General features: G+C 37.8%; 2 protein-coding genes across 13 annotated transcripts in view; one reads left to right on the top strand and one right to left on the bottom strand.

Annotated features, from left to right (window-relative positions):
- Nucleotides 1-1,487: 1,487 nt before the first annotated feature.
- On the bottom strand, nucleotides 1,488-17,127 carry TATDN3 (TatD DNase domain containing 3). 11 transcript variants are annotated; one of them, XM_057726985.1, is made up of 11 exons: nucleotides 16,994-17,081; nucleotides 16,602-16,819; nucleotides 14,961-14,993; nucleotides 13,345-13,429; nucleotides 11,338-11,384; nucleotides 9,161-9,223; nucleotides 8,124-8,233; nucleotides 7,908-7,963; nucleotides 6,461-6,573; nucleotides 4,386-4,466; nucleotides 1,488-2,115 (listed from the first exon to the last, which is right to left on the bottom strand). In XM_057726985.1, the coding sequence occupies exons 4-11, from the start codon at nucleotides 13,406-13,408 to the stop codon at nucleotides 1,972-1,974; spliced, it is 678 nt and encodes a 225-aa protein (XP_057582968.1). In that variant the 5' UTR covers nucleotides 13,409-13,429; nucleotides 14,961-14,993; nucleotides 16,602-16,819; nucleotides 16,994-17,081; the 3' UTR covers nucleotides 1,488-1,971. The 11 variants fall into 11 exon arrangements, with proteins under 11 accessions (XP_057582968.1, XP_057582957.1, XP_057582958.1 ...); XM_057726974.1 differs by lacking the exons at nucleotides 11,338-11,384; nucleotides 16,602-16,819 and adding an exon at nucleotides 13,975-14,048 and having other exon boundaries at nucleotides 16,994-17,098; XM_057726975.1 differs by lacking the exons at nucleotides 11,338-11,384; nucleotides 16,602-16,819 and adding an exon at nucleotides 13,975-14,048 and having other exon boundaries at nucleotides 4,386-4,463; nucleotides 16,994-17,098.
- NSL1 (NSL1 component of MIS12 kinetochore complex) overlaps nucleotides 17,096-21,545 on the top strand; it is a 41,672-nt gene continuing 37,222 nt past the window's right edge. For both annotated transcript variants that reach the window (XM_057726972.1, XM_057726973.1), the window contains exons 1-2: nucleotides 17,096-17,449; nucleotides 21,250-21,328. In XM_057726972.1, the coding sequence (XP_057582955.1) occupies nucleotides 17,216-17,449; nucleotides 21,250-21,328 (313 nt within the window). In that variant the 5' untranslated portion in view covers nucleotides 17,096-17,215. The remainder of the gene's footprint in view (nucleotides 17,450-21,249; nucleotides 21,329-21,545) is intronic.

Below are 21,545 nucleotides of genomic sequence, written 5' to 3'. Positions count from 1 at the left end.
AAAACATAAAGTAACCCTAGTAAAAAGGAGTTATGTGTTAAAATGTCATCAGCCTAGTGTTATAACACTTCATTCTTCCTTTATTTTAGTACTTCCCACATCGCTTTGAAATTTGCCCACTTGTCTATCTTCTTTAGTAAACTATGAACTGAAAGCAAGAACCATATCTTATTCCTCTCTGTAGCCTATGGACTTAGACTAATGGGCAATCTGTAGGAGAAGCTCAATAACTATTTGTGTAAAATAAAAGAAGCTGATGAATAAATGAAGAAACAACTACACAATTTAGAGGGCAAGGATCATGTCTGAGTGGGGTGATAGCATAGAGTAAAGTCATGTAAGTTGGATCTTAAAGGATTTAAAGGTGAGAGTCTGACAAAGGGAATGTGAGCAGAAGGAGGTAGGAAACAGGCAAAAGAAACAGAGTTGAAAGAGAGCTCAGAAGTCTAGTTTTAATATAACCTCCATTAAATGTGGGAATTTCATCTGTCATGATGCTAAGTGGTTAAGTATCTCATAAAACGTTCTATTCTGCTTCTGGTTTGATTTTGGACAATCTGCCCTAGAACTAGTTTTGATTCCTCTATAAATGAATTCTTTCAAAATATTGAAGATTACGTAAAATCACTTTGCTTTTTAGGAAGTTAACATTTCTCTGACAGGTCCTTTTTCCAGTGTTTGCTGCTTATTATAATTTAACAAAATTAAATACTCAGGTTTTGGTATGGATCACAATACCTTGTAAACTAAACATAAGATTTTTTTTTTAAATTGTAAAGTACACAGAACATAAAATTTACTATCTCAATAATTTTTAAGGGTATAGTTTAGCGGCATTAAGTACATTCATATTGTTGTGCTACTATAAACACCATCCACAGGACTCTATTCATACCTGAAATTTTTAAAACTTAAAAATATAAAATATTACTGCATGCAAAAAAAGTCAGATACATTTTTAATAAAGCTATGTACATTTTAAATATGTGACAAAATTCAGACTGGAACTTAAAACCAATTTATTAACTAAACTTTGGGGCTTGGTATTTAATGGTGATTGTACAAACCATTGGCTTCGTAAGTCAAAATCTAAGATCAATATAAAAACTTCGTACATGTTTCTCTTAAAAAGAGGAAGGGACTTCCCTGGTGGTGCAGTGGTTAAGAATCCACCTGCCAATGCAGGGGACATGGGTTCGATCCCTGGCCCAGGAAGATCCCATATGCCATCGAGCAGCTAAGCCCGCCACAACTACTGAGCCCACGTGCCACACCTACTGAGCCCATGTGCTGCAACTACTGAAGCCCACATGTCTAGAGCCTGTGCTCTACAACGAAAAGCCACCACACTGAGAAACCCGTGCACCACAACTAAGAGTAACTAACCCCTGCTCGAGACAACTAGAGAAAGCCTGTGCACAGCAACGAAGACCCAACGCAGACAAAAAAAGATAAAAAAAGAGAGACAGAGAGACAGAGAGAAAGAGTCAATTCAAAGTACTTAAGTTTAATTTTGCAAACCTAGAAAAGATAAGATTTCTGACAGTATAAGAAACAAGATGCTCTCCTTTCGCTGGATAAATCCTGTGGGAAGTCAAACAGGTGGTAAAGGATCAAACTACAGTCTATACCATGCAATCACAGTAGCACTTATTTCTTATCTGTGGGAGCCATCCTTGCCAGAAGAAACAGTTTCAGTTTAATCATTTGGTGGTTCTATTTAGCAGGGAAAAGTAGGAAGTAGTGGTGTTTCCCAAACTCCTGTTAGGACTCCGTTAATTGAAAAGCAGTGCAAGGTTGATTCAGAACCCAGGATTTCAGGGTCTAAGTCCGGTTTTACTTCTAAGAGAACTATTTCTCTAAAATTATAATCTTCTGTATCCTGATACAATGGCTTCTTCAATTCAGACTCTTCATCAGAACATTTATTTTTCTCAAACACTGCCCTCTGCAGTTGATTTTATTTTGAAGCTATTTTGGGAGCAGGTGCTGAAGCTTGGGAAACAGTTTCAATGCATTCTGTGTTGTCACTTCTATAACTTCTTCCACTGAGATCCTTTTCACTTGGGCAATATATTCTGCTGAAATGGAAATGTTTTGGGGCTCATTCCGTACCTGAAACAGACAAAGCAGGTATTAAATCAAACATGACACTCGAGGGAGGCAATCCTGGGAGGCTCATTTTCATCAAAGAGATGAAAATGAGTTGGTAAAAATAACTGAAAAGTTTTTTTTTTTTTGGTGGGGGTGAGGCGAAGCTGAGGAAAGGCCCTGAACTTCAGCTTGAAAGCTAAGGCTACAACACTGATTGTAAGTCCATGTTGCTCTTGAAAAGAACCATGGGGTATTAACAATTGAGGTCCCAGCATCTAGTATATGAAGCAGGCTGCACATAGTGGGCACTTGGTGACCTGCCTGACTGATAAATTAACTGTCCTTTGGTTTGTTCCTCAAGAGAGTGCTTGTAAAGGTCAGGCTCTGCTGCTTGGCCACTTCACCTCATAGGCTACATTACAGTCTGACTCAAGTAACGCCATGGTGTCTGGAAGACTACATAGATTATGTAGTGATATTTCACTGATTCTGATGCATTTCTCCCCTATCTCAACATCTCTGAAGTTGATATACATTTTACCAACATTCAATGGCATGTGAAAGTATAATTGGTAGTGTTTTTTTCTTTAATGGTTACAAAACAGTGGTACATCTGTAATCAGTGGCATTCAGAGTTGATGAAATATATTATTGTTATTAAGTTATCCACTCAGGATGATAATGTTCAGATGAATAAAATAACTGTTTAGGTTAAGAAAGTAGCCTACTAAGAAAACAATGAAAAATGTGTACCAAAATTTAGGTTCAAGGACATTCATCATATAGTTTATAATATAGTTGACCCCTGAAAAACATGGTTTGAACTGTGTGGTTCCACTTATACACAGATTTTTCTTCAGCAAATACTACTGTACTATACAATCCAAGCTTGGTTGAATCTGTACATGCAGAACCACGAAAATAAGGGCTGAATCTGCAGATGCAAAACTGTAGACATGGAGGGCGGACAGATGTGGATTTTCCACAGTATGGGGTGGGGGTGGGAAGTGGGGAGGGTGTTGGTATCCCTAACCACTTCATTGTTTACGGGTCAACTGTACTATGTTGGAAACAAACAACCTAAATGACAATATCAAGTTAAATATGTTGTGGTACATTCACACACTAAAATTTATATAGTTATTAAACATGAGGAAAAGTATATCAACATATACATATGTTTACAATATAAAAGCAAGTTATGAAATGATATGCTGAGGCTAATCCTATTTTTATGAAAAGTATATTATGTGTACATATGTTGACTTAAAAAAGTGTGGAAGGACATAAGAACTTTCATTTATTTAGTGCTTGCTGTAGGCAAGGTTTTGTTCCGTTTTTCATAGAATTTCTCACTTAATCCTCAAAATAACTCTATGAGATAGGTACTATTATTATTAATATCCTTTTTTACAGATAAGAAGAGACCTTAGGGCTTCCCTGGTGGTGCAGTGGTTAAGAATCTGCCTGCCAATGCAGGGGACACAGGTTCGATTCCTGGTCCGGGAAGATCCCACATGCTGAGGAGCAACTAAGCCCATGCTTTGTAACAGGAGAGGCCACTGCAATGAGAAGCCGGCACAATGAAACAAAGAGTAGCCCCCACTTGCTGGAGAAAGCCCGCGGGCAGCAATGAAGACCCAATGCAGCCAATAAATAAATAAATTTATAAAAAGCAAAAAATGATTCATTGTGGCCTACATAACAAAATGCACAGCAAAGATCACATAAATAAATCTATGACTATATCAGTATATCCTCGTACTGAAAGCAATTGAGGCTTATTTTAACATGCTAATTGAAAGAAAAAAAATAAACACCTACTATATACCAGACACACTAGGCACTTTCATATACATTACTTCATTTAATCCCCACTGTAATACTTCAAAGTATTTTACTATTATTTTACTATTATTTTACCCACATTCTATAAATGAAGAAACAATTTCAGAGAGATTAAGTAACTTGCCCAAAGTCACATAGCTAGTGGATATCAGAGACAGGATTTGAATCCAGGCCTTTCTGACTCTAGACACTGAGCTTTTTACTATACTGGTCTAGATTTCAATATTACACATAAATTAGGACATGACCCATACCAAATAATATTCTTTGTAGCACAATAGCTAATTTAGAAAAGACTTCAAATTAAGTCAACATAATCTTTCAACCTAGCATTAAAGTAGGATCCCATTGTATTTATACTGTAATGAGAAACACAGCTAAAATGGAAATATTTCAAATAAAAGATACAATCTAAATAATGTAGAAATTAGAAAATCATTTACCTGTTTTTCTGGTCCTAGTGCAGGTGAGTCTGTTTCTAAGCAAATTGAAGTTAAAGGCAATTGTTTCACAAGTTTCTGCTTCTTAGAGAAAAGAGAAAGCTAGTAAGTTTAAAATATGAGAAGTAAAGATTAAATAAGGAGCATTAAACCCACATGTCAATTCAACGCATTCTACTCTGCAAGAACAAAATTCATGCTTTAATATTCAATTAATAAAGTTCACTATGTTCTCATCATTCTACATTAATGGTTAAATTTAAAAAGAAACATTCTTTGCCAAAAATTATCCGAAGCCTCTAGGAACCCAGAGTAGTAAACCAAGAGCAAAAAATGAGGTACTTTCAGTAAGAAACCAGACGTGGTATCACATGTCCCCTGAAAGAGTCAAGGAAGAGATTTCTGTCGTTTCTCTGCCACCACCACACTCAGTGTTTCTTTCTACCACTCACTTTCAGTCACTCAAGGTTTTATGTTTATAAATCCAAGTTCATATGCATATCTTGAATTTTAGATTGGGAGGTAGATGGTTTTATTTTCTTGTTTATGATTTTGTCTGGATTATAAGGATTGAAATTAACTTGAGTTTTATACAAAGAACAACTCTCTTCTTGCCACTGCACTTTTTAAAGCAAAAAATGGAAAGGAGATACATGATGCAAAGTGGAACAATGTTAAAATAAATTGTTTTAAGATTAAAATTTCAAAAGTACAGAAATAGCAATGCTCATGGACTGTTGGTAGATAGAAGTTAAACTGGTATAAACTGCCTTAAAAGAAATGCGACAATTTAGCCAAAAAATTTAAAATGTATATCCTTTTCTTCAATGATTCCATTTATAGACAGTTAACTGCAAAAGTTACATGTTCTTGTGGATGTACAAAGGTATTCACCCAAGTACTGTTTATAACAGTAAAAAACTAGAAACAACCTAACCTTTACTTAAGGTGATGTTTAAATAAATTATGCTACATCCACATTGTGAAATATTATGCAATCATTTTGAAGAAGTAGGTCTGTATTTATAGACACAATAAATACCCATGAAGTTGACTCAAAACAAAACAAAAAGAAGAAGGTATCATCTTATTTTATATGAATCAATGTTAATGATGATTATCTCAGTGGTAGGATTTGGGTTGACCTGAAATTTGTCCTTTTCTGAAGTGTTTCAATTTTCTATAATATACAGATATTATATTTAAACTTAGAAAAAAATAATAGCATTTTAGTTTTGAAAAAGAAATGATGCCATGGCTAGTAAGAAATTTCTAAGTAAGTAAGAAATTTCTCCACAAATGATAAAAGTAGGAAAAATAAAAATAATCATGGACTATCAATTAACTTGACCTAATTGACATTTCTAGAACACTCCACCTGAAACCATATGAGGCCCAGTGTGCCTGTATTTTGAAGTAAACTGCTTTGGTTTTAGCCTCCCAGGCCTCCCATGAGTCTCAAAAGGCTGGTTCAAGAGTTAAAGATTAGGAAACGTGAAGACGTAGAAGCAATGAATAGATGTTGGGCTGGAAAACTGGTAGCAACTTGGACTATAAATCAGCCACATAGCAAAGTCACCAAATTCCTAGTTCCCTGAAAGATACTGATAGAGGTCTGACACACATTCCTAAGTTGTTTTTACAGGAAGCAGACCCCCACCAGATGAAAGCTGCTGACTGCAAGCACGTAGACCCTAGACCAGTTGAAACCAGAAGACGATGAAGTCTTTTGGGCATGAGCTGCCCAATTTGTCATGTGTGAAGTTTTTTATTTTGATGCTTTCCAACTTATCTATTTTTCCTTTAGTTGGCTGTGCTTTTTGTGTCATAATTAAGAAACCAGTGTCTAATCCAAGATCACAAAGATTTAGATCTGTTTTCTTCTATGAGTTTTACAATTTTAGCTCTTATATTTAGGTCTTTGATCCATTTGAGTTACTCTTTATCTAAGTATGAGGTAAGGACCTAAGATTAATTTTTGTAATGCAACCAGAATAGTATCACAAGTATAAAATCAAAGTTCATGTTTTAAAGTGTCTTTCACAAAGTGCAAAATGAGGTTTAATGAAAGAAATTACCTGTCCACTTCTTATGATAGAAGGAGGAATTGAAAAGAAGTACCCAGCTCTTACTCCTTCCATGGCTACAGATGGCCGACCGTCAAATGCATGCAGCAACACTTTGTCAGCACCTCTCAAAAATTAAACAGAAATCAGAGTTACATTTTATTTCCTCAATGAGAGGTTTTCTCACTAATAAAATTGAACAGCACAAATTTTAAGTAAATGTTGGTCACTACAAGGTTCTATGATTTCTAAAGGGTAGATGAACATATAGTGCTCAACCAGCAGAATAAAAATATAGTAAATTTGTAATCTTCAGAATAAAATTAATAAATAAAATTTAAATACAAATTTTTAAGCAATTATTTACACTTGCTATACCATCAAATATTCTCCAAAAGTTTGTGAACTGTCAAACTGTTATTCCTAATAGGTTTTTAAGCAGTAAAATTGTTCTTAAGAAGGAAGCTAGTGGAAGAAATGAGGAACTAAATGACTCATAGATTCAACAGTTAAAAAGAGTTGGTTTCACAAAAACCACCTCCAGTTCTTAAAGGATGGCTGCTCACCCTGCACAAAAATCATGCTCTCAGTGATTCCAAAGGGATTTAGTACTTAACACTGAGAAAAACAATGCTTTCTAGCTGCAGGCAATCACATCTACTTCACTATTTGATACTGTTTTTTCAAATGGTAGGTATGACATTTAGTGGGTTACAACCATGAGTGAGTTATGAAATCAATTTAGTGGGTCACGGCTGGCCAGCGTGTGCTTATGCATTTGTGCAGGCACACACACGTGCGGACACGCACACATCTCTACACACACACACAGAGGTACTGTTTCTTAAACTTTTATCAGTTTTCTGTATGTGTATATCCTGAGATTCAAAATAAAGTCAGTGCCAAAAGAACTATGTATGTATATATATTGGGTTTCAAAATAAAGTATATTTCTTACCATGGATGGCACTAAACAATTTTGAAAAGTAATCCTACGAGAAGTATTTTTTCTTCAGGAACAGCTAGTGAAGATGACAGTGCATTTTATGTATGGTGGTCACAATCTGGACAATACCATTTTCTGAAACAGCAGCCATAAAACATGCAAAACAGTAACCGAATATGATCACCCTTCTTTGCTTTGTTTTTTCCTCTCTCTCATTAATCAGCTGGCTAAGCTGATTAAAATACTGGAGCTGCTAATTTTTAAATTAAGGCATTAAAATTACTTGATGCAATTTTTCGTTTGCTTTATCCTTGCCTGATACACACCATAATCACACTGAAAACCTTCTAAATAGGCTGACTTGCAAAACCATCTTAGTTGATTTCCATCTCTACCCTTGACCCATTTCCTTTCCTTTAAGAAATCAAGTAAAGCATGGCTTCTTCTAGGAGAATATGGGCTGGAATTGTCAAACTTAAACAGTAGGCACATTTTTCTCAGGAACCTAAATACCTTGCTCATTTAAGAGGCTGATGGTGGGTCTTCCAGCTGACCGTGAGTGAACATTTCTGTTTAACAACAAAAAAATTCCTTTTAAGTACCTAATATTGAAGTATTATTTTTGTTCTACTAAAGTAATTCAGAGAAAAAGAAAAGTAGAGATCCATTTTAGGAGAATCATTATTTAATTTGCTCCATAACTATTAATATAAAAGATGATTAACCTACAAAGGCAAGTTTAGTCTTTTGGCTAACTGGACCTGTCTTATTAGGACTTGTCTTTGCTCTTCCTTCTGTTCATCAGTGCTGGCAATTCTGGGGGAGAAATCTAGTCCAACCTATAACAGAAAAATAAAACAGAATTACATGTTTATGGTTTAAAGAATCCCAAATGACATATTATGGAGCAGTACTGTCCAAGAGAAACATCATGGGAGCCAGACACACAAGCCAATACACACAGACACAACTTTATGGTTTCCAGTGGCCGCATTAAAAACACTAACAAGAAACAGGTGAAATTAATTTTAATAATATACTTTATTTAATCCCCTATATCGAAAACATTATCAATATTATTATATAGCCACATTATTATCTCAACACATAATCAACATAAAAAATTACTGAATTATTTTACATCCTTTTTCAGAGGTACTGAGACTTTGAAATCCTCTATGTATTTTATTCTGATGGCACATCTTAGTTTGGACCAGTCACGATTCAAGTGCTCAACAGCTGCATGTGGTCACCACATTGGACAGTGAAGACTATAAATGACTGCTTCCCTTGATTCTATTTTGGCATGCATTGCTATAACTCAGACTCTGAATATAAGTGCTATTCTTATCTTTTAGCTTTAATTAGAAGTGGAATTACCAAGTGATAAAATGTTTCACAACTGTAAATTATTTAATACAAAATGTTCTTTAATTATAAACTCTAACCTGTTTAAAGTATGCTTGTATATACTATTTTAACTAACCAGAGAGATGACCCTACTTAAGCAAAAGAAAAAAAAGAACAAAGTATACTGAAATGTTAACAAACTAGTTGTCTTCCATTAACATAAACCCATGGGGAGGCTTTCTATTGTTTTATCCCTAAGCACTTTTGCTTACTGAGGAAGTACTGACAAATTATTATTCAGCTGAACAGGGTGAACATAATTATCCAAGTCTGTTATAATCACCAATACTCAATTAAGGACTATTTTCATATATCACATGAAAGTCAGGATTAAAAATCAGCTAGTGGGTACTTACCTCTCCGATTGCCAACAATCGATCCTTATAATTCTCGATAATGGGCAAAGCCACATCAAAATCCTGGGATGAAAAAAAAGTAAATTAAATAAAATAGAAGAAGAGGGGAATTTTGTAGGTTTTGTACAAACACCTATTATGTGCCAGGCACTATGCTATACTGGGTCCTCTACATACATTCAATACTTTAATCAGTTGAGGAACTAGGAATGGTAATGCTTCTAGAGTGGTGAGTGCTTCTATCTGGAAATTTGAGTAGAAATATCCCACACCAATTTTGGTTACAAGAACATGACTTCTTATGAAGATTCCCACTTAAACACTTCCTTCTGTTTAGGAGGCATTTCCTGGCACTTAGGAGAAGTGATCTGGATTTACTGGAATAGCGGAGCAAGAGAGAAGAGAGCCACCAGGTGGTCCCCTCTGTCAGTGAGTTTTAGGGAGTGCATTGTTAAGTTCTCCTCTTAGGGTACTGATGGTTTGTGAGTTTTTAATAGTAATAATCCCATACATCCTTTGTACTATTTTCACTGATTTCTTTTGTCTTTATAGTCTTGTGAAGCCTATTTTTGTCTGAAAGGTTCAACAATATAAATACTAAATATCACAAATATGCTTGTTTGCCAACTACTAAAGTAAATGTGTACTGATATTACTATTTCCACTTAAAGAGAATTCACCCTGTGAGGGTGACAAGGGAAAGACAAATACATGGAAAATTTGCTTCTAGATATTTTAAATTACTTTGAGGACTTTAGTCTCAGAATATGTAAATTCAAGGTACTTCTAGTAAGAATAATCAGAACAAGGGAGAATTAAGAAAAGGGAGATAAAACAGAAGGTAGAGGAAGAACAGAAGATTTCATAATTACGCCTCAAGAGACAGAAAAGAAGATGAAGGAGAGAAAATCAAGGCCTTAGACATTCCAGTAGACTCAATGAAGAAGAATTAATATTGTCATGAGGAGCTAAGAGTATATAACCCTAGATACCAGAGAAGGTGTCTGACAAGAGCTGAGTAGGTCAAACTGTCAGGCAAAGATTTTCCATATCAAACATCCAAACTGCTGTGTGTCTCTGGGACCTCAGAGGGACTTGAGACGTTGGAGATATTACCCAGGAAATGTTTCACACTTAGAAAGTCTTAAGTGAGAAAGAAATTGCACATGTGGATGAAGGCCAGATATAGAAAAAAAATGCTTCTTGGAATATATACGTATTGCCTATAAAAAGAAGCATAACAAATTTACAATGAGACCGTTTCAATTCTTCATGAAATAATTTGGAAGTTTCTGGCAAGTCAAGGATAGTAAATAGAATTTATTAATTCACATCACTAATTTAATACGTATAAATGTATTTGTATGTGTGGTCTTTATCATTTTACTTTAATAGATATAAATATATTTATAAGGACATTCATAGGTCTATTTCTGACTTCAGTCCTATTCGCACTTCCTTCATAAGGTCTCAAGTTCCTTAACAGCCAGTGGTTCTACTGTGGGGTTTTAAAATAGCCTATACCACTATACCTTATGACTGACAATACTACCACTAAATAATTATTCACGATTTACAAATGAGGAAATTGAGACTTGGCAAAGTTAAGTGGCACAGATTGCAGAAGCCAGTAAGCCAAGTCTCTCTGACTTAAAAGCCCATGCTGTTTCCAGTGTGCTGCTGAAAGAAGAAAGGAGAGAAAGCAAGGAAGAAAGACGTGCAAAAGGGAGGGAGGAGAGGATGTTTACTCTGAATGATTTAAAATAATTAGAATTGGTTTTTTAAAGAAAGCGTTTAGTCTTCAGGACCTTTAGAACAGGGGTCAGGCGAGTGACTGAAATGAGTGAAGTGGTTAAGCAGGGACAGGAACAAACTGGAGAGCACGTGCCCTGCCTGCAGGGGGCAGAAGCTTGTGGCCAGTGAATTGCGATTCCCCAGGGTATCCCAGGGGCCTAAACGCTGCATGGTAATAATATTCACTAAATGAATTAATTCAGGAATATGCTGAAAGATTTGTGTGATGCCAGGCAATTTTCATTTTATAAACCAAGGTAACCTAATAAATACTTACTACATACCTAGCTTTGTACTACATATTAGGAGCTTATAATCTAATCAGTTTGGGAAAATTAAACTATGGTAGGGACTACAAACACATTAGGAATAAAACTGCTTACCTCTGGTCTTTTCCAGAGGGCTATCTTGAGATTTGCAGAGTTCCTGTCTGCTTTGAGAAACTAGAATTACTGGTATATTGTTGGTATTTTAATTAATTTTGGTAATTAATTGTTGGCAATTTTTTAAGTTAAACAGTCCTATCAGTTCTATATTCATGTCAAAAATATGCCAAATCCACTCACTTCTCTTCACCTCCACTGCTACCACTCTGGTCCAATTCGCCATCGTTTCTCACATGGACTACTGCAACCGTCTTCTAACTATTCTCCCTTCTTCCTTTCTTGCCCTCTTCAAAACTGATTCCTCACACCATTGCCAAGGGGACCTTCCCAAAACAGAACTCACATCTTGTCACTCCTCACTTTAAATCCCCCACTGATGTAAACTACAATCCAACAAGGCCCTGTATGAGGTGATAGGGCATCCTTGCCCAATCCCTCTGACCTCACTATTCCTTCCCCGTCTCTCTGGTCACATTAGTCCTCTTTCTATTTCTTCACCACATCAAACTTGTAACTACCGTAGGACCTTTGTGCTTCATTGTCTCCTTTGCCTTCAACACTCTGACCCCTCTCTCTGCATGGCCAACTCCTTTGTAGCATTCAAGTTACAGTTCAAAAGTCACCTCCTCAGAGAGGCCTTCCTTGACTACACAATCTAAAAACCAGCATCCACAATCTCCATCCCATAATCTTGTTTCATTGCCCTGTTCACCACAACTAGAGAAAACCTGCACGCAGCAATGAAGACCCAACAGTCAAAAATAAAATAAAACAAATAAACTGGACTTCCTAGGTGGCGCAGTGGTTAAGAATCCAGCTGCCAATGCAGGGGACACAGGTTCAAGCCCTGCTCCAGGAAGATCCCACATGCCGCGGAGCAACTAAGCCCGTGCACCACAATTATTGAGTCTGCACTCTAGAGCCCGCGAGCCACAATTATAACTATTGAGCCCATGTGCCACAACTATTGAAGCCCGTGAGCCTAGAGCCCGTGTTCTGCAACAAGAGAAGCCACCACAACGAGCAGCCCACGCACCACAATGAAGAGTAGCCCCCGCTCTCTGCAACTAGAGAAAGTCCATGTGCAGCAACGAAGACCTAATGCAGCCAATAAACATATAAAATAAATAAATAAATTTATCAAAAAAAAATTAAAGTTAGTCATCATGTCTTAATTTATTCACAGGTAACAAAAAATCCTTATGTCTTCACCATGGGGCTTTCAATCCCATTACGAGTAACAAAGCACTCAAGAAACTGCATCTCCCTGATGCTGAGTCAGGAGACAAGTCTGAAATATAAGACATATTGGCTGGCTACTGTGAATCAGTGAGATCTTGTGGGGAGGAATTTTTTAGAGAGGGTATAAAAGCAATGCAGTTTAACAGATCAAGAGCACTCCTATGGGGATAGTTCAATGTTTAGAGAAGACACTGTACTTAAACTCATCTGTTCCCTTATAGTACTGCATCTATGAATTTGTATCTTTCTTTTTCTGGATATTTTATCACTTTTTTTTACCAAAGCAATATTACAACATGATAAAAAATGTGAAAAGTTGCCTATAACTTTATCAGACCATCACAACTAGTATAATTTCTATGCTTTTCTCTGCAGTCGTTTCCTTATAGAATACATATTTACATGGATGTCACTCAGTGAATAAACCATTTGGTATCCTGCTTGCCTCCCTATACTATACTGTAAACATTTCCCATGTTGCTACATAAACCTTATAACCCTCATTTCCTATAAAGTTATATTTAACATGGTAGCATTATATTTAATACTGTATAAATTAACTAGTTATTTATTTATTTCTGAACCTCTAGGCTGTTTCCACTTTTTCTCTATTACAAGTAATGCTGTAACCAACATCTTTGTGAAAGAAGATTGAATTTCTTTCTTTTAGATTATTGCCTTATAATATTAATTTGAAAGAGGAGGAGTACTGAGTCCAAGATGTCATGATTTTTTATAGTTCTTGTTTTATAAGACTGTTACCTTTAATGTGACACTTCTTTGGTCTTCTGGTGAAACTCCTTGAACTGGGTGAACACCCAAGCATGGCAGGACAAACCCATTATACCTAAAAATGTACAACAAATTAAGAAAGCAGAATATTAGACTAGGAGACAAAGTTACTATGAAGAACAAGTAGGAAGGAATTTTTTTAGGGCTATGTTAATATGATTTTTTTGTTCTCATTCTCTTTAAAAACGGATGATCTTTGGACTTCCCTGGTGGCGCAGTGGTTAAGAATCCGTCTGCCAAAGCAGGGGACACGGATTTGATCCCTGGGTTGGGAAGATCCCACATGTCACGAAGCAATCAAGCCCGTGCGCTACAACTACTGAGCCTGCTCTCTAGAGCCCACGTGCTGCAACTACTGAAGCCTGAGCACCTAGCGCCCATGCTCCGCAACAAGAGAAGCCACCGCAATGAGAAGCCTGTGCACCGCAACAAAGAGTAGTACCTGCACAACTAGAGAAAGCCTGTGTGCAGCAATGAAGACACAATGCAGCCAATAAATAAATAATAAAATAAAAATGGATGATCTCTGATATTATAAATATGACATCATAACTGCATCCTTACTAGCAACTCTTTCTAATTCTTAATGAGAAGTAGCACCTTTCTGAAAGTCGCATAATCTTTTCAAATTCTCCTGAATGTTCAGCGACCACCACAAGAGCCATAACATTGGCCTGAAACAGAAACGAATAGAATAGTTAGAGTGTAAAAGAATATACACCCAATATAATTAAATAAAAATTTAAGGTTTTCTGTGCTTTTAGTTATCCTTGCTCACTCATACTCCATCAATATAACCATAATGGCTATCTCTGAGTAGTTACTATGTTTCAGGCTCTATGTTCAGTGAATATAAATATTACCCCATTTAATCTACATACCCCCATGCATAGCGATTGCTGTAATCTATCATATGGATCAAGAAGCAGAGTTTTGGATGGAGTCAAATAACTTGCCCAAGATCACTAGGGCTGTGTAACTTCAAACCCCATACTCCCAATTAAGCTGCCATAGTGAAAGACGGCTGTATGTAAAAACAGCAACCATTTCTATCACTTTTGGGGAAGACCATAAAATGCTAGTTTCATAAACGCTTCCAAAGATTAATAATTTTTTCCCAAACAAATCAAAATGATTCAGAAAACTTTTATAATTTCTCCAAGATCTCCAGAATAATGTTAATTTAAGAACTGACAGATGGACCAATCTGTTCCATATCGCTGGTAAGAATGGTGGCTGTGGAAATGCGTTTTGGATTCAGACCATCTTGTCTGTATCACTTTACTAGTGGTGTGTCTTTGGACAAGTTAATCTCTAGGCCTTACTTTCCACATCTATAAAATGGGTAATGGTTGGCTATAAAAGAGTAGCTTCCTCAGAAGGTTGCTGTGAAACATTAAATGAAATAATGTACAGGATGGGCTTAGCTCAGTGCCTGGCGCATAGTAAACATTTAATGCTGCTTATTATTAACATTATTATTGAAGCAACATCAACACAGTATATTAAATTTCAAGCTATTTTAGATCAAACTTAGCAGGAAAATTAAAACAACCAAAAAAGGGCAATTACAGGTATTGGCTTACTTTCTTGGCTTTCTCCAACACACCATCCAGATCCTAAAATAAACATAATCACAATTATTTTAGATGGATAAGTAACTGTCCTTTGGCTGTGTATATCAATGTAGTTGAGGCACCATAAAGAATGACAATGATGGCAAGGAAAAGGGTGGTGGAATGTGAAGGGCCTATGCTGACCCATCTTCTATTTACTCTCTCAGTAAAATCTACCTTCTGTTTCCACCCTACTAAAACAGAAACTGTTATTACCAGATATAAAGGACACTTCTCAGTCCTCCTACTCTACTCTTCAGCAGCATTAGAAACTCCTCACTTGCCCACTCCTTTCTTCCTTCTTTTTTTTTTAAGAACTTTTATTGAGATACAGTTAACAGACAATAAACTGCATATATTTAGAGTGTACAATTTTGTATCCCAATCTCCCAATTAATCCCCCCTCAACCCTCCCTGCTTTCCTTTTTTTTTTTTAAGATATTTATTTATTTGTTTGGTTGTGCCAGGTCTTAGTTGTGGCAGGTGGGCTCCTCAGTTGTGGCATGCAAACTCTTAGTTGCAGCATGCATGTGGGATCTAGTTTCCTGACCAGGGATGGAACCCGGGCCCCCTGCATTGGGAGTGCAGAGTCTTATCCACTGCCCCACCAGGTAAGTCCCCACTCCTTCCTTCTTGAAATATCTTCCACTCTTGGCTTCTGCAGTACTCTTCTCTAGCTGGTTGCTACTTTTCAGTCTCCTTGACTGGCCCTCTCTCCACTCTCTGATTTCAGGGCCCTATGCGTCTCTATCTGACTCACCTTAAATGCTCTCATCACTATGCCCATTATGCTAACGAGTGCCCAATTTTTATCTCCAGCCGACAATTCTCTCCTAAACCCAAGATTCACATTTTAAAATGACCATGTGACATTTCCACTTGGATGGATATTAGGCTTCAACATGTGCCAAACATAACTATTTTCTCCCCGACAAAGCCGTTCCTTCCGCCTTCCCTCTCCAACCTCAGTATTCCCTCATCTCAGCACCACCATCTCTCTAGAGCAACCTCAAGTTCTTCCTTTCCCTCTTTCCACATCCGATGCCTCTCAGCTTGTAGTACTACAGACTCTCTCTCTAAAATATACCTTGAATCCGTCTACTTCTCTCAAACGCCCCTGCAATCACTATCACCTGTAGTCTAAATACCGAGAAAGCCTCTAACCTGGTCTTCTAGCGTCCATTCTTTGTTCTCCTCTCTCCATTAGCCACACAACAGCAAAACGGGTTTTAAATGTATTAACAGGTCTTGTCACTCTCCTTAAAAAACAAACCAACCCTTTACTGAGTCTCCACTATGCTTCTCATGAAATGCGAACTCCTGCCTCACCTGTCCTTCGCAAACCTCTTCAGTCTTGTTCGTGCCCCTCTCTTTTCAGCTCATCAGACTCCACCCAGCCTTTCGGTGGCTGCAATGCGCCACATTCTGTCCTGTCTGGAGGCCTGCAACCCGCCTGCCCTCCTCACCACCACGTGCCCACCGTTTTGTCTTTCCAGCCGCAATTTAAGCGTCACCTCTTGAGAAGTCTTCCCCTTAAAATAGACCCCGCTATCCTTTCCCTATTATCTGCCTCCAGTTTCCAAGGTAGCAGGTAAAGCACTTTTAAATTACGCGCGTGCGTGTGTCTGCTTCTCTCCGCACTAGGAAGGGAGCGCGCGGCGCGCGGGAGCGAGCCCGGGGTACACCCGCGGCGTCTCGGGGAAAGTGGATTCTCAGCCAGGAACGGAGGCGCTGGTAGGACAAACAGGCCGGCCAACGCGGGGCAGGGGGAAGCACTTCAGTAGCCGGGAACAGCAAATACAAGCCGAGTGGAGAGAGAGGGCTTATGGCTATTCGGGGTCAGAAAGAAAAATCAGTGTCATTGAGATTAAATAGGCAGTGAGGAGCAAGTCGCACAGCACCACAGACGGGGGCCTCCGCCCTAAGGAGGAGAACAAGGATAACCTGAAGGGAAACGACGGGGGCCTCCCCGCTCCCACGGGCCCGACCTCGCCCTCACATACGCGGTCAAAGTCCGGGGCGGAGAGGTGACAGTGACAGTCCACCAGCCCTACTCCCACCGCCCCCATCGCCGCCGCAGCTGAAACCCTCAACTCCCCCAACGGAGCCTCAGCCGGAACGCTACTGCCACGGCGAGCCGAGTTCCCGGCCGGACCTGCGCTCCTTCCTCCCGGGGACACGCTCTTCCGCTCCCAGAGTTCCCGCCCACAGTTCAAGCTGGAAACATGGAGGGGGCTCTTGAGTTGGTGGCCGATTCCCCTTCGCGGGACGTGGAGAGAGTGGCCGGGACAGACGACAGGGCCTCGGACCCTGCCACCTCCCGAAAAGACTTCCGGGTGCGCTGCACCTCGAAGCGGGCCGTGACGGAAATGCTAGAACTGTGCGGCAGCTTCGTGCAAAAGCTCGGGGACGCGCTTCCAGAGGAGATTCGGGAGCCCGTGCTGCGAGACGCGCAGTGGGTACGGGCCCAATAGCGAGCGGTCTCTTGTCTTATCACCCCCTTTCTCGACACCCAGGTGTCAGTGGTCAGAAAGAGCCCACGCCAGGCTTTGGCAGAGTTAACGGTGCCCCACGCTTGGTTAGAAGCTGCCCGGGAAACGCGAGGGAATGAAATAGATGCTAGAGGCAGCTGGGTATTGTTAATTAGACCAGTGATGTCCGACAGAAGAATACAAGGCGAGCCGTGTATGTAACTTGAAATTAAAAGAAAGAAATAGGTGAAGTTAATTTTAATATTTATTTAACCCAGTTTGTCCAAGATACCGTTTTAACTTGTAAAAATTTAAAAAATGAACGAGATATTTTACATTCTTTGTTCATACTAAGCTTTAAAAAATCTGTCTTAAACTTACAGCTCCTCTCCTTTCCCACTAGCCACATTTTAAGGCCTCAACAGCATAAAGTGGCTGGTTGCTTCCCTATTAGACGGTGCAGACAGAGACTCGAGAAATTCTGCAGGAAAGGGTAATCCTGCAAGTCAGTCACCAGGCCCGATTTTGGTCTTTCCTTTTGCTTGTTTGAGAATATCTTGTAAAAGGGAGCGAAAATATTTTCCCTACAAGTCTAAAGTAGATGAGGAAGCTGTCTTGTGTTTAAACTACACTGATAACACACTGACCCTTATAATACATCTCTTTCCTTTCTCAACTATTTTGCAAAGCTCTGAAGAAGATAGTTTCTTGGGGAAAGACGCAACAAATTGAGGGATTTGTGCCTGTCAAAAAGAGGTACACAATCTATTTATATGCAGGAAAGACAGCATGCTTATAATGCAGTACAGTTTTGCGTGTGAATGACCACAGTGCAAACAAAATAAAAGTTAAGTGGATGAAGAATGAAGGAACACTTGCTGGGTTGTGATTCTGTATTCCAGTATTGTATACACTGGCTCTTATATCATTCCGTCTTTGCAAGCAAGGGAGGAATAAATACATACCTGAGGACATTTTTAGTAGTTTCTTGGGAGAGGACTTGTGTAATGATCTTAGAATTTACCCCTTTTCTAGGTAGTGCTGAGGTACTTAGCATATTTAATTACCTTACAGAAAAAGAGGAACTTGGCTTAACCTATTATACCTTATTTAATGGATGACAAAGTGGATTAGGAGATAAAAGATGTGAAAACTTAAACTACCAAGGGAATTCACTTGTGTTTTATTTTAATTTAGAGAGCCGATAAAAGGCAGAGGCTTTAATTATGTTTACATTTCTTTATCTAAAATCACATAATATAGTATTATTATGTGCTTCTTTGTGATAGTTGTGTTTTTAAATTTATTTTATTGAAGCATAGTTGATTTACAATGTGTTAATTTCTACTGTACGGCAAAGTGATTCAGTTATGCATCTATATACATTCTTTTCCATTATGGTTTATTACAGGATATTGAATATAGTTCCCTGTGCTGTACAGTAGGACCTTGTTGTTTATCCATTTTTTATATAAAAGTTTGCGTCTGCTAATCCCAAACTTCCAATCCATCCCTCCCCCTTGGCACCCGCAAGTTTGTTCTTTATGTCTGTGACTCTGTTTCATAGATAAATTCATTTGTGACATATTTTAGGTTCCACATATAAGTGATATACATTTGTCTTTCTCTGTCTAACTTCACTTAGTATGATAATCTCTAGGTCCAACCATGTTGCTCCAAATGGCATTATTTCATGCTTTTTTATGGTTGAGTACTAGTCCATTGAATATATGTATCACATCTTCATTATCCATTCGTCGATGGACATTTAGGTTGTTTGCATGTCTTGGCTGTTGTAAATAGAGCTGCAAAGAACATTGGGGTGCATGTGTCTTTTCAGATTACACTTTTCTCAGGATATATGCCCAGGAGTGGAATTGCAGGATCATATGACAACTCTAATTTTAGGAGGAACCTCCATACTGTTTTCCATGGGTGAGAATTCACATTCCCACCAACAGTGTAGGAGGGTTCCCTTTTCTCCACACTCTCTCCAGTGTTTATTATTTGTAGACTTTTTAATGATGGCCATTCTGACCAGCGTGAGGTGGTACCTCATTGTAGTTTTGATTTGCATTTCTCTAATAATTAGCAAAGTAACATTAAAAAAAATAATATTGATGGAACTGTGCAATGAGTAGTGCAAAGACAATTTATGTTCTTGGGTAATTCTTGAAAGTCCATATATAGAGTAAGGATTTTACTTTATAAAATCTTTAAAGTGTAGAATATGTACTTTAACTCACAATTATCAGCCATCATTTGATTTAAGCTTATTTTTAATTATACAAAATATATTCTCATTTTAAAAAATAGCATAATGCAAAAGTCTTTGAATTCCTCTCCCCATCCCTCTTCCTTTGTGGAGATAATTTACTGTTTTGGAGGATATGATCCTTCTGTTTTGTGGCTTTATATCTGTCTGTTTTAAAAATTTTGGGGGGTTTGTATTATATATATATATAATATATAATGTCATGCTGGTGTATTGTTAGCAACCTGCTTTTTTTAAAAAATAAATATGTCTATTATTTGTCAATGTTGTGTGGAGATATATTTCATTCTTTTAAGTATTGTATGATATATTGTATGTTTAACCACTCTCTTAATTTTGAATTTAGATTTTGTTTTTTTCCTCAGTATTTCATAATTTCAAACAGTGCTGAAATAAACATTCCTAGTTTATTCTCTTAATGTTTTTATGAGAATAGTCCTTTAGGATACATTGATAGAAGTGAAATTGTTAGGTTATAGGGAGTGTGCATTTAAAATTTGGATGGTACAACCAAATTCCTTTAGTTCTTTATTTTTTAATGTATTATGAACATTTTTTTAAAATTTATTTGTTGGCTGTTTTTTTTTAATTTGTTTTTTTAAAAATTTATTTGTTGGGTCTTTGTTGCTGCACACGGGCTTTCTCTAGTTGTGGAGAGCAGGGGCTACTCTTTGTTGTGGTGCACGGGCTCCTCATTGCCGTGGCTTCTCTTGTTGCAGAGCACAGGCTCTAGGCGTGCGGGCTTCAATAGTTGTGGCACATGGGCTCAATAGTTGTGGCTCTCGGGCTCTAGAGCTCAGGCGCCTGGGCTTGGTTGCTCTGTGGCATGTGGTATCTTCCTGGAGCAGGGCTTGAACCCGCAGGCAGATTCTTAACAATTGCACCACCTAGGAAGTCCTATTATGAACATTTTTAAGCTTACAAAAAATAGACTAGCGAACACCCATATATCCGTTACCAAATTTAGCAGTTATCAAAAATATGTTATACTTCCTGTTTTAAAGCAAATCTCATATCTCGTGTCATTTCATCTGTATATAGTTCAGAATACATCTCAAAAAAATATAGTCCTTTGTGAAGTAGAAATTAATTTCACTTTCTTTTAAGCATGTATATTTTCTCTCTTGTAACACTGTCAGCAGCAAGTGTATTGCTTATACCCTTGAGATTCAACTGAGCCCAAATTTGTTAGCTTGTTTTCCTTTCATTTAAAGAAGTAAATTTTTATAAAGAGCTAAAAAAAAGGTAAATTTTTTTGTTTACAGCAATATTCTAAAATTTTACATCACATTTTCTCATATAGCACAATGGCTTGTTGCAACTAAAATGTAGGTAGAATAAATGATTGAAATGGAATCTCACTTCATTGAAAGGAATAAATGTACTAATAGGCTAGTCTGCTACTTTTTTTTATATTCTCTATCACAAATCTGAAATTGTTCGTTTGCCAAAATGTTTGAATTCAGTATTTAAAGTTATTTTCAGTGACTTGACTACTGTGACTTTACTGCAGACTTTTGAATCAGCTGTGCAAGAGAATGTCAGCATTAATGGGCAAGCATGGCGGGAAGCTTCAGACAGTTTCTTTATGGGTATGTATGTGACTTCACTTTGCCCCTCTGTCATTCATTTCTTTTTCTGTCTTTTTTTTTGTCATTTATTTCTAAGTTATTTTTGTGGCTAGTTTTATTAATTTAATTTAGTTTTACTTTATTTTTGGCCATGCTGTGAGGCTTGCAGGATCTTAGTTCCCCAACCAGGTATCAAACCCGCGCCCCCTGCAGTGGAAGCACAGGGTCCTAACCACTG

The sequence above is a fragment of the Hippopotamus amphibius genome, chromosome 3 (genome assembly GCF_030028045.1).
Source record: "Hippopotamus amphibius kiboko isolate mHipAmp2 chromosome 3, mHipAmp2.hap2, whole genome shotgun sequence".
In the NCBI taxonomy this organism is placed as follows: Eukaryota; Metazoa; Chordata; class Mammalia; order Artiodactyla; family Hippopotamidae; genus Hippopotamus; species Hippopotamus amphibius.
Note: the sequence above shows the minus strand (reverse complement) of the source record. Positions and strands in the feature narration are given on the sequence as shown.

Excerpts from the sequence above, each read along its gene's own strand:
- TATDN3 (XM_057726974.1), bottom strand. The coding sequence starts at position 17,059 with ATGGGGGCGGTGGGAGTAGGGCTGGTGGACTGTCACTGTCACCTCTCC. Across the intron at positions 9,224-13,344 it reads AAAGAAGTGTCACATTAAAG|GATTTTGATGTGGCTTTGCC; the intron begins GTAACAGTCTTA and ends TTTTCATCCCAG. Across the intron at positions 8,234-9,160 it reads GATTGTTGGCAATCGGAGAG|GTTGGACTAGATTTCTCCCC; the intron begins GTAAGTACCCAC and ends TTTCTGTTATAG.